Source organism: Oryzias latipes, chromosome 24 (genome assembly GCF_002234675.1).
Source record: "Oryzias latipes chromosome 24, ASM223467v1".
In the NCBI taxonomy this organism is placed as follows: Eukaryota; Metazoa; Chordata; class Actinopteri; order Beloniformes; family Adrianichthyidae; genus Oryzias; species Oryzias latipes.
In genome coordinates, this window is record NC_019882.2 from 17455350 (window position 1) to 17468476 (window position 13127).

Below are 13127 nucleotides of genomic sequence, written 5' to 3' on the forward strand. Positions count from 1 at the left end.
TTAACATTGGGAGTTGGGCCATCTAGACCCACTAGACAGTGCTCTGAACCTTTTTTCTTCAATGATTTGTGATCTTCACTGGTGTCCATGGATTACATGAAATCTTTCCACCTTTATCCACCTTTGTCACGGTAGGGAGAACACGTCAATGTAAGGGTGGGGTCATCTAAGATAGCACAAGGGTTAAAACTGATGCTTTGCATGACAAGGTGAAGTGCTCCATATTAGAAGTGTACTTTGCCTCTACTAAAGGGGCCCAGTATACTTGAAGCTCATGAATACTGAAACTTAAAATGAGAAATCTCAACTATTTAGTTAGTAAATGTACTTCACTACACATCCATGGTCTATAAACGGTATACTTGTCATAGTCTACTTGTTCTCTACATAATAAAATAAACTACATGTATATCCCTTTTTACTAAAGGAGTAGACAAACACTTCCTTCTGAAAGACTCACTCAAATGAAAATTGGGTTTTTGATGTTTTTAAAGTGTTTTTGTGGCATTTTTCTCACGATGGAGGAAATGTATAAAATAATTGAAGATTACAACAGCATTTCTGAGTATTTCTTTATTCAAACCGGGATAATTCAGGAGCAGATGGAAAAAATGCTGTTGGAAAAAGTTCACTTGTGATGCGGCGACTGAAGTGAGCGAGCCAAAGTCTTGTTGCTCCTCCATTCTGATTCACTGCTTTCAGACAAATAGATCCATGCACATTTTTGTTTTCCTCATCTGAGCTGGAATTTGGATCCAAATACGGCTGGATAGCTCAGAATTGCTTGCCATTTTTGTTGCACCGGTAATGTTAAGTATGGGTTGTAAAGGGCTGGATACAAGCAAGAGAGTCTGTAAACAAAGAGATAATGGGATATCAGCTGAGCAGCTGCATCCAAGCCACACATCACTGAGAGCAATGCAAAGCGTCGGATGTAGTGGTGTAAAGCACGCCGCCACTGGACTCTAGACTAGTGGAGACTCCCTCTCTGGAGTGATGAATCACACCTTTTGGGGATACCAAATACCTTTTTTCCACCATAATTTCTAAATAAATTCTTAAAAAATCAGACAATGTAATTTTCTGGATTTTTTTTCTTTTCATTTTGTCTCTCATAATTAAGGTAAACCTGTGATAAAAATTACAGGCCTCTCTAGTCTTTTTAAGTGGGAGAACTTGCCCAATCGGTGGATGAATACTTTTTTGTTTGTTGAAAATAAGAAAAAATACAAAACAGTAAACAGAAAATAGATCATTATTATTTCCCCAACAAAGAAATTCAGCTTACGTTCCCATAGGATAAGTAAAAAAAAAGAAATTGACAAATGTACATTTTAAGACTGTTTTACAACCCCTGCACCTTGAAATACGAGGTACCAATTTATGTTTGGTAATTTCTTTTTTTATGTCCTTTGCAAAAACCATGCTTTTTTTCTCCTTTGTGTATGTTTCAATGAAGAAATGTCAAAGAAGTTGTCATTGCTATTTAGAAAAAAAAAAATCAATTATGGTATTCTGTGGAAGAAAGAAGAAATTTCTGGCACTTGAAAAATTATTGCAAACCATTTTTATTAACACACATTTGCTTTTCTCCAAATTAAACATAAAAAGGCCTCAGAACCTGAACAATTAAAGGCACACATTCACACACAAAAACAAGTCAAAGCAAACCTGAACACTGGCCATGCGTTCACCAGTAGATCTGTGCATTCTGGAACATTTAATACCGCTTTCTTTACAAATATCTCCATCGGAATTTATGAGGTTTTAGTTCATTTTCAATGATCAGGAATCAAAATCAGATGTGATATTCAGCCCATATTTATGCAAATAAAGTACCATGAAGGGAACCTGTTCCGTCTCCTACGTCTGAATAAATGTTAAGAAACATTATAAAGTCATCAACATAAAGTTGAATAGGTTTACATTTTTTGGGATTCATAAAAATTGCTTTTTGCAGGAATTTCTTTGGAAAAATTGTTCTTTCTCCAAGCCATTTGCTTCAGAACACTTCCATCTGTTCAGTTAACAGCAAAAATCCTCAGAAAAATAACCTCCATTTACACGTTTTAAACAAATTCTGGAAACTTCACTGAGAAAACCTGAGTGTTAAAATCCCTCATTCAGAGACATTTGATCAGTCACAGAAATGCTGCACAATATACTTCCTGTGAGTACAAAATAAGTATAAACAATATCAATGTTAACTTCTTACAATATGAGAAACAGATTTGCAAAGAAATATATCAGTTTGGCATTTAGGCGGTAACTGTTCCTCCAGTGTATTCCATTCATCTGCAGTTTGTTGGCAACAGACCTCAATTATTTGCCTCAAACCGAGAAACAAGCAGCGAGTTAAAAGAATAAAGTGCAAAAAACCACAAACCAAAGTCAGACAGAGAAGTAAAAGAGTAAACCAGCATTTCTGAAGAAAGCTCTTAGTTTTAGAAAATTCTGCTTTAGGTTAAAAAAAGTATTTGAAAAAAAGGGAAGAAGCAAAGATTTGAGTGGCGTTCTCCTCGGCCTGTGAGGTGGCAGCTACAGGTGAGCTCGCAGAGCCTTCTGCGTGGAGAGTCTTCCTCCTGAGAAGACAAAAGTGACATTTGTTAGAAAACTGCAGCTGGCCTCCCGGGGGTCGACGTTGCATTCACAGCAGGGGTTAAGGGGCTCACTTGGGTGGGTTTAATTTATTTTATCATTGTTATTTTATTTTATTTTTTTATTATTATATTATTATTATTTTTCTTATTTATTTATTTATTTATTTTTTAATTTATTTTTTTTTTATTATTTAAAAAAAAAAAGAAAAAGAAAACTGCAGCTGAAGATGATGCTTATGGGCATCTCATTTCATACCCAGAGTGTCCTCCAGGGAGTTCAGCATTATGCGGTTGACCTTCAGAGTGCCAGACTCCTCCCCCCTGTAAAGACAAATAAACTGATAAAAAATATTTTATTTTCAGAGTTAAACTGGACAATCCCACCAAAGGAAAGACAGACGGGCCTCATTCATAAAGTCTGGATGGATTTTGAGCTGAAAAATGACGTTTGTCCAAATCTGAAGATATTCAAATGCAAGAAAATGTTCAAAATTTCCAAAAGCTTTCATGCACAAACAGCAACCTGGAGTCTGCTGTGCACCTGAAATCATGTCCCCCCCCCAAACCCCGCCCCTCAATCATCCAGAAGGTCTACGTGAAAGAGAAATGACTAACCAAACGTTCACAACCAGCTCGGGAAGACGACAGTTGAGAAACTAAATTCTTTGTTAGGGAGCTTCAGCTCAGCAACAACCACTAACAACAGCTGCAGAAAGAAGAGTCAAACCGCTCCGACTGGACAGACAAGACAATAGACGGTTTCTGCAGCGTCTTTCAGCACCGAGGGGACTGTGGAGGTGAGGGGTCTCAGTGAAACTGAGTCGATTCGAACCATCAGGGTTAAAAGCAGCAAACAGGAGGACACAAAGGTTTCAGGTGGGAAATATTAAAGAAATTTGAAACGGAAATCATTCACAGCAGACACCACCTTCAGATGTGATCAATGACTGTACATGAGAACTGGACTGAGTGACCCCTCCCCCCCTAACGTGCAAACAGGAAGTATCTGCTGGCTCCAAGGAGCCAAAATCCCATAGCCTTATATAGAGAAATAAACAGCTGTTACTCAGTCATTCTATTGGTCAGAAAAATCCTCATTTCTTTCTTCTGCAAGTTATTCAAAATATAAACTGACCAGCCAGGTGCCTGTTTTCAAGTGGTGGGGGTGTGGACTTCTAACAGGATCCCTCCAAGAGTGGTCACCATAGAAACCATGAATCAATGTTTACTGATGACGTCTGGATCCAACATGGCGACGTCCATATTGTGAAAAAATGGTTACTGAATACACTTGGAACCAGATGTAATCCATTTTCTATGAGTGATGTCACACTTGCTCAGTCCACCTCTCTTCTACAGTCAATGGATGGGATGAATTAAAGCTTTATAACTGACAGAGTTTGTAGTTTCTCATTCCATCAGTCCAAAAGTTAAAATATTCAGTGGTAAACATCACAGAGGGGGGGGGGGGCAGTTTTCATTTCCTAAAAACAATTTGCGTTACAGCATTTTCACCTAGATTCTTTCTAATTCAGTTATTTAGAAAGAGAAAAAAACCATCTGTGAGCAGAGAAGCCATCTTTTTTCCCCAAAGAAAGTCAACGCATCCATATTTAAAAATCAAACACACAGGTGAAGGGAAAAAAACGCACCCTTGAACTTTTTGCACCGCTCCAAGTCTCAGCAAAGCTGCCAGAGCGTTCCTCTGCAGGTCTGACGATAACACCTCAGGGTACCTCAGTCTGCCTGAAGACACTAAGGATTAACTTTCAAAAACACACAAAGACTCACAATGACAAAAAGAAAAGTAAAAAACCTTTGAGAAGATGTTTGATGATAAACGCCTGGACAGCTGGAACAAACCGTCTTTCAGTCAGAGCTTGTGTGGCGTCTTCACACAGGAAGCTGCAGACCATCTGAGACCACAAACACCAGCAGCACAAACCACAATCAACTAACAACTTTTAAAAACATTGAGGTCAAAACTTTTATTTAGAACTTAAAAGGGGGAAATTTAAGGTAAAAAATTTACCCATTTGGATTTTTTGAATAAACGGCAACACTTTATAAGAAAAGTGCACTTCATTATTTCTTTGTTAAGCATCAAGTAATGTAATAATAACTTTATATAGAACAATAATGCAAAGTAATGCATACAAGTGTCGGATACTTTTTAAAAAAGCATCTACAAAAAACAGAGATTATAAAAATGCTTTTTTTTTTAAAGGTTTTGCTTTAGTCAAAAATACTGAATTTAATATAAAATTAAATAAAATACTATCAAAGATATATCTAAAGATAAAACAAGAAAGTTAGAGGGAAAAAACACCCTAAAAACTACAGCGGTGTTGTTTAAAACCTCATTTTGATGATGCTTAAACACACTGAGCTTAATGCTTAACTAATGTTAGACAACAGCTAACATGATAATCATAAATACTTTTATTTAAAAAAAAAAGTTAAATTTGAAAAAAGCTGAACCATTATATCAATAAATAAGGATGTGCTAAAAAGACTTAAATGTTATGATGAATAAACACTCTGCTTCTAAACAAGCTAAAGAATATTTAATAATAGGAAATTCCTTTAGAGATGATCCAACAGAAAATCTGAGAAAAAATCTACTAAAATGAGGAGATTTTGTAAGAACCAAAAACTTCTAAATGGATCAAAAATTCAAATGTGATTCTGGACCCGAGAAGAAAAACATTTTTGTAGGATTTAAGTTTTCAAAATGGAAAATTAAAGCGTTAAAACTCAGAGCCTTAACTTCCTGAACTAAGTGATCGTTTCGAAACTGAATTTGTTTAAATGGTGCGTTGATCCGGACCTGGTACCCCTGCAGAAATGGATCCAAAATGCTGGTGAGGAAGGCCAGGGTTCTGTGTCCTCTCTCCGCCGTCAGAACCTTGTGCTGGTTTATGTGAAGAGCGCCGACTTTGGTCAGAAGGTAACACGCCTCCTCAAAGTCCTGAAACATGTGAACGGCTTCAGATGAAAGCGGCTCTTTAGCTCCTCTTTTAAGCTCCTCCCACCACCTCACCTGCACTGCGGCACCGGGACAGAGGATGAACTCGTTGGAGAACATGTTTCTCAGAAACAGGAAGCTGCTGTAGACCTCCTCTGGAAACACAAATGCTCGTGAGCAAACGGCTTTCCCTGAAGTGGCGAACACGCCGATGGGCGGAGCAGCAAGGCGGGGACCTACGTTTCTGCGAGGAAGACGCCGTGTGGATGGCTGCCGCCAGCAGCGCCGGTCGCAAGAAAACGTGCAGCACCTGGTTCCTGTAGGAGGCGCAGGAGAGCACCACTACTGCCTGGCTCAAGAGCTCCTCCTCCGCTGTGAGGCTGCAGTGAGGTTCTGCAAGATTCACATCAGGGCTTCTGCTTCACTTCTACTCCAGAACTTAGTTTAGAGGCCGTTTGAAAACAAAAATCTCCATTATTGAATGAAAAAAGGAAACAAAGGTGATGTGTAGGTGTAGCACTGATCTAGACCAAGACCTAAACAAACCTTGTTCCAAAGCCAGGTAGACTCTGTCCTCAGAGACCCTCACAAGACCCCCATGGAGGGAAAGACTGGAGGAGACCACCTCAGAGGAAGGAATGTGGTCTAAAGGAAGACCAAAAAAAAAACTAAGATTAACTTTGTTAGTTTGTTTTTACTGGTTCAGATGTATTCCAGTTGACCAAAGAGCAGGAAAAGATCAAACGTAGGAAACAATTGAATTACTGTGAGGTTTGAGGAACACAAAAAAAAAAACTCAAAGGAAACAGAACAAGTCAAAAAAGTCAAATGAGGTTTTTAACATTATTTAACTTATTTGCTTATTTTCTGTTTCTTTTAAAAAATGTATTTTTCAATCTTATTAATTTTAATAAAAACGTTCCCTAAGTCTTATTTTTTTAACAAACTGTAGTTGTTTTTGTGCTAATCTAAAAAGCTCTGAGTGGGATTTTAAAAGTGTAGCAGACAGATCCCAGCACTCACATCCTGACCTCCAGAACCGTCTGTTTGATGCTCTAACCAGACTAAAAGAATCAGATTAGGGGGCGGTGGTGGTCTAAGCAGGATCCTACAGCAGGGACTTGAACCCGGCTCTCTATATGTGCCATACCTGGCCAGTGTAGGAAGGCTCCAAACTGCCGACACAGATCCCGGAGCCACACAGCTTGTTGGATCAGCTCGTCCAGAGGAACCCCCCGGTTCTGCCCCGCAGCCTGGTTCTGGAGCAGCAGGGAGGCCAGGAGGACCCAGGGCTTCAGGACCATGTTCTCCTCCTGCGCTCGAACCAGCCTGTAGGCGGCATCGTTGACAAAGCTGTGAACGTCCTCACTGGGCCTCCGGGGGATGTGCCTGGAGACACAGAACTGGCGTCAACATTCTGCAGACGGGTTCTTTGGGTTCCCGGTTGAAGTGAGCTGCACCTCGGGGTCAGGCTGAACTGACTGCGGTTCACTCGGCCCTCGGCCAGAGACCGGACGGACACAGGCGGGCCGAAGTAGACGTGGATGCTGCCGTAGTCCTCGCTGAGGACTCTCCTGGCTTTGAACAGACCCTGGAGAAGGAAACGAGGATCCTTCATGTTAGCTTCACCAAAAACACAAACATGTTTTGTTCTGCAGCTTATCACTGATAAAAGGCTCACTGAGGTGGACTCTTTGGGTTTGGGGACACCCAGCAGCTCTCTGGCGTACAGCGTCTCCTCCAGGACCCTCTCATAGCTGATGCTGACAGGAACCAGGCTCACGTCGAACACTTCGCCCTTCAGAAATGGATCCATGGCTATATTCAACAGGCCTGGAGGGAACAGACGATGAAAGGGAAACGGGTCGTCCGTTTTCACCGCGACAAAAACACACAGCGCTGTGGGAGAGCGGATGCTGGTCTGCGATCTCCAGGTAAAGGTCTGGAGGCATCAAGCCGGGAGCTGGAGGTTAAACGTTAATAACAGACGTATCTGTGTTTCAAAAATGGTATCTAGCCATATAGCGCTGTTCTTTATACCTGCAGTAGAATATACTAAAAATTAGAGATGTAATGATTTGTTTCAACAACGATTTGATTCATATCTTAATTTGTGGTTAAAAGTGGATCCAGGACATCTTTAGCCAAAACTTACACCAGAGAAATTCCTGCTACTGAACAGTGAAGTTTTCTAGATTCGTTGTTTTTCTTCAAGATAATCAAGTTTAAATTAGTTATGTGGGCGGCCGTGGTGCAGCGGTAGGGCGGTCGTCCCATGATCGTAAGGTTGCAGGTTCGATTCCCGCCTTGCACGCCCATGAGTCGAAGTGTCCTTGGGCAAGACACTGAACCCCACCTTGCCTCTGGTGGTAGGCGGGCGCCTGTGTTTGGCAGCGGAGCGACCACCAGTGTGTGACTGTGTGAGTGACTGGGTGAATGGGTCTGTGACTGTAAAGCGCTTTGTCCTTGTAGGAAGAAAGGCGCTATATAAGTATACGCCATGTGTCCAAACAAACAAGTAAACTAGATTGAATGTCAAATCCATTCACATTTTAGTTTCCTAAAGTTCAGTCCACTGTTGTTTTTTCACATCCAAAGAATCCAAAGGGAGCATGGTAGACACTGTATGGTCACATGACTTTACTAAACTCAAAGTGTTTCCACACATTAGACTGGAATGACGGTTGATCAGTTTTGATGACATCACATGTATGTTCGTTGTCCGCTGTGATGCACTTTTTGGTTTTTATGGTATGACAAAATAAACCTACTGTGTCTCAGTCCAATGGGATTTTCCATTATCATTAATTATGGATTTATTTAATTTAGAAACTTTTTTTTTTTAAGTGGTATAGGTGAATTTGATTTGATTTAATTAAAAATTACTTGCAGACAGTTAAATCTGGTTGGATTAATCCCTTTATCAATTCATCGTCACAGCCCTACCACAAATGCACTTTATGTAGTAAATTGCTCTAAAATTGCAGAATACAGTGGTGCCTTGCTGTATCACGGCTCACCTTCTGCAGCATCACAGATTTTTTTCCGTGAAATTTTGCATGTTTAGGTTTTTCCACTAAAAGTGAAAAAAGTCTGTTTATAAATGTCGTCTGTTGGAAACACCGTCGTCAGTTTAGATTAAAGGACTGAGAGTTCTCTAGTTAACTTTGAGGACGGAAAAACTGTGGAGAACATTTTCAGGATTTGTTGTTCCATGATAGAAAACATCAGCGATGTTTATGGTTTGTTCACTGCTGAAGTTAACCAGGAAGTTGACAGAATGTTTTTTTAAATGGGACATTGCGATAAATATCATTTTATTGTTTCTAAATCTTTGGGTCTTTTATCTGTTATGTTTGGCTGATTTTGATCTAATGTTTTAAATAAAAAAGGTATAAATGATGGTGATTAAATACATAATATTTACATTTTCAAACATCCAGTAAAGACACACATAGCAACCATTCAACAATATATTAAAAAGTAAGAATCACAGTTTGATCTGTGAATCATTGATCTGGATTTGTGAATTGGATCACCACCTGATCAATGATCGACAGTCCTAGCTATCGTGAGGAATAAAAAGGTGCAAACTTTCGGCCATGCAGAAATAACTGTTTTTAAGTAAAAACAGTTGCAGAAAAATTCCTGAAATCATGTTCTTAAAGCAGCTTTTACGTTTCGGAAAAATGATGAGGTGTTTTTTAAGAGACCGTGTAGTCTGAGCAGCACCCAACAACAGAACTGGATTTCTGTGGATGTCTCTGAGTCCGCAGACGCTCGCTTCTTCATATCAGACCAGGAGATGGAACAAAAACAGGAATTTCCCAGCTCTTACCCAACTTTGGAGTCAAAGACTTTGACGTTCGGCTTCTGGTTCCCTCCAGAAAAAACTCTAGTGGTGCAAATCCGTTCTAGAGCAGCAGAAGTGGAAGTGAATAAACGCCCGTGGGGGGAAGACGGGACACAGACGGGGACGTGTGAGATCTTTACCCTCAGCATGGTTTTGACATACTCGCTGAAGACGGCCCAGTAGAGCTTATCCCCGCCGAATGAGCGGCGAATGAAGAAGGCTCCGGACATTCGCAGCATCTCGCCAACGACCTTCATCCCCATGAAGTCTGGAGGAGAGGAAACGCATGACAGCTGCTGGCGGGAACACCTCAAAGTTTCTCAGAGAGAAGGTTTCTCACCCATGCCAGCAGCAATGGCTGGCAGAGGCAGGTCGTAGGTGTACATGAGGTACGACATCAACAGGAAGTCCATGTAGCTGCGGTGACTCGGCAACAGAACCACCGGGTGTTCCTGTACGACCTGTTGAAGCTAAACGCAACACGAAGATAGATCAGAAAGCGCACCTTCTAGACTGTGAGCGTGTGACATGGTGGCAGCTCACCCTCTGCACGCCCTCCTCGTTGACGCAGATGCTCCTGAATATCGCCTTGAAGACTTTACTGAGGGTGAAGGCGAAGAAGCGGACGGTGCTGAGCTGCAGGCGGTGGGCCATCTCCTCCAGGATGACCGATGCCTCCGCCTGGACGTCATCCAGAGGAACGCCCGACTCTCTGGAAACCTGGACGAGAAGTGCCCAGTGTTTTGGAACAATAAAGTTACTTTGGAAAAAAAAAAAGGAAGGATGTGTTGAAACTCAGTTACAAATCCATAAATCCATTTGTTGTGCATTAAGTCAAATGTTTGTTGGTTTCTAAAATATGACGTTATTTTAGATAAGAGCCACCTTTGTTTAAATTATTGATTATTTAAAAACATTTCCATAATCAAACTACAACTAGTTTTGAAAAGAAAATTTGACTAATAATGATTTTTAGTCAACTGTATTAAAAAAATCAAATCCAATAGCCTCAAATCCTTGGCAGTAATTAAATACTAAAAATGTAATTTCATTAAAGAGCCTTTTTAGGCACCAAGAGACACTTCAGGTTAGGATTTCAAAGAATAAATGCTTCATATAAAAAAAAAAAGAAGAAAAGTCGACTTGATTATGCAACAAGCCGCACAGTAGTTCGCTGTGGAAATCAAAAGGCTCCGATTATTTATCAAACCAGCCTTAGAGTCGCTGAAAAGCTTCATTCAGTCGGGTCAAACGCATGAAAAGCAGCACATCTTAAAATGAGGGTTCAGTCTTTGTAACATCGTTTCATTTTCTTCATCATCCACTTCAAATTCATGTTTCTCTGTCATGGAAAGGTGATTTATTGCTGGATTTTTTTTGGGGGGGGGGGGGGGGGAACACATGTAAAATACAAAGAAAAACCCCAAAATACTACAAACAGTGAATTATATGAATGTTACATATGTTACATATTTTGCAAATGATCTTGTAAATCAGAGGAAATGGATGGAAAGTTAAAAGCAGACCTTGAAGCACTATTGATGCAGTTCCTGAAATGACCACAGGAGGCTGGTTTGAAAATGACCCAATTTTTCATCATTTCCATGTTAAAGGGTCGAAGTTAAACACTGTTAGTAAATTGCTTCAGAATGGGGACAACCCCCCTTTTCCCATCACCCATTGCTGAGAGCTCTCTGTTTTTACTCTCTCCCACTAGCCTACAGCCCCTCACACACAAACCTAACATTAACAGTGCAACAAAAATGGTGAGCAATCATGGAGCCATCCAGTCGTACAGTTTTGACGAAAACCAAGATGTACATGTCTACAAGAGGATCCATCAGAATGGAGCAGAGCAGGGAGCTTGTGGTCCACCAAAAACACAATTTTCATCGGAAAATCTCATGTTGTTTTTTCCCGTTGCTAAGTTTAGCTAAGAAAACATGGCTGTACCACTTCTGGCTTCATTTTCTCTGTCCACAATCAAATGTGTGACGTTAGAGATGATTTGTCGAATTCATATTAACGTATGCGATTATTCAAACTTTGCTTTTTATGTTTTTTCTGCCAATTTATACTAAAAGAAAATCTGACATGGTGGAAAGGTAAACACTAGACATTCCCCACTTTGTTTGCACATCTGAACCCAATTTTCAGTAAATACATACATGCCTTCAAGTCATTAATTAGGTGAAACAAAATGTACCTGATTGACAACATAATGCAGCTGATCGGACTGCAGCACCATCGTCTTCAGCTCACTGGCTTTGCTGGTAGTCGGTCCTTTGTACAGAACCGGGGAGTAACATCTGAGGGCATATCTCAGGTCGCTGGAACGCCTCCTTTCCTCCAAAACGTCCACAAAGTCGTCTCGTTTCTTCAGCATGGGATCTCTGGGCTGCTCAGGAAAAAACAACAGTGAAGTCAACGACTGCATGTTTCTGTAGTTTCATCTAAAACAACCTTTGCTGTCTGGGATCACAGCGTAAAGATAATGATTTATGCTTTCTGACGTTAAATTGTAATTTTAGGTTAAGAGCTTCGGTTTCCTAACATCTAAAATGACATGAGGACTCAATCTGGACCTCCCTAAAATCTGCAAAGATCTGGGGAAAAAAACTGTAAAAATGATCAAATCCAGCAGCTAATACCACGTCATATAGTATGACTTAATCACAAATTAACCCCGATAACAGCCAGTCAAACTTTATTCATAAAATTCCAACCCAAATCGTTAACAATTAAAAATAGAATCAGACAATAAATAAATCAATAAAAAAAGAGAGAAATCCAGTCCAGCCTTTCCCCCTCCATTAACACACACAATCAATGATTACTTATAGACGTAGCTTCTAAATGAAACTTAAGGCTCTCTGCTGTCAGGAAACTGTATTTAGGGAATATCTTCCTACCAGGAACCAGCTCGGCCAAAGCAACATCCCCACATGACAGAGCCCACCCAGACCGGGACAGCAATGGGGGTCTACTCCACAGCCGTGAGGCTGCAAAGCCGGACCCCAACCACCCCCACAAAGGGCAACAACCCCAGACGGAAGCGACAACCCCTGGCACAAAGGATCCCCAGAAGAAAACCTGCAACAGCCTTTACACCAGCAGTTACACTTAAGTGAAAATTAAAGTAAAAGCACGTTTGAATAAAAAAAAACTATACTTGTGTAATCCAGTTCTACCTGACAACAAATCTTCCTTGATAATAACACAGGAGTTCTGAAAGTGCACTGTAAATAGATCCAATCAGATATAGGAGCCAGAAAAGCTGAAATCATTAACTATTCGAGAAAAACTTAAGCTGTTGATTGAAACTAGTTACGCTGATTTAGTTGCTTTAACGGCCAGTTTGAAACAAAACGACCCTTAACAGCAGTTCAGACTAAATACAAACTATCACGTACAAAAAAAGATAATGTAATACTTAGTATCAATGAAACGTCAATTATTGATCGTCAGAGGGAGGGAAGCTAGCTAAAGCTAGTAGCAAGACAGCACAACACACTCACCGAATAAACAACTTTTGACGCCATTCTGTGTCACACTAAAGCGCTAAAATTTAGCATCCAGTGAGGTTTAACGCCCACCGACAATTCCTCAGTTTCAAGTTGGTGACTTGGTTGCTAAATGAGCTTTGATAACTTTTCACAAACCCGAGTGCAAACCTAATAAGTGACATCTCCTTCTACGGTCGCCG

At 40.5% G+C, this 13127-nt stretch overlaps 1 protein-coding gene across 1 annotated transcript; it reads right to left on the reverse strand.

The window, feature by feature from the left end:
- Positions 1-1551: 1551 nt before the first annotated feature.
- On the reverse strand, positions 1552-13124 carry gnpat (glyceronephosphate O-acyltransferase). Its single transcript, XM_023952767.1, has 17 exons — positions 12940-13124; positions 11628-11819; positions 9965-10141; positions 9762-9891; positions 9562-9689; positions 9407-9482; positions 7250-7401; positions 7029-7159; positions 6719-6957; positions 6115-6213; positions 5809-5961; positions 5644-5723; positions 5431-5571; positions 4417-4516; positions 4253-4346; positions 2857-2921; positions 1552-2582 (listed from the first exon to the last, which is right to left on the reverse strand). Exons 1-17 carry the CDS (start codon positions 12961-12963, stop codon positions 2539-2541), a joined length of 2025 nt encoding a protein of 674 aa, XP_023808535.1. The 5' UTR covers positions 12964-13124; the 3' UTR covers positions 1552-2538.
- Between the last annotated feature and the right edge of the window lie 3 nt (positions 13125-13127).

Coding starts and splice junctions, on each gene's coding strand:
- gnpat (XM_023952767.1), bottom strand. CDS start 12,963: ATGGCGTCAAAAGTTGTTTATTCG. Junction 5,962..6,114: donor CTACCTGGCTTTGGAACAAG/GTTTGTTTAGGT, acceptor TGAATCTTGCAG/AACCTCACTGCAGCCTCACA. Junction 2,583..2,856: donor CTCCCTGGAGGACACTCTGG/GTATGAAATGAG, acceptor TTGTCTTCTCAG/GAGGAAGACTCTCCACGCAG.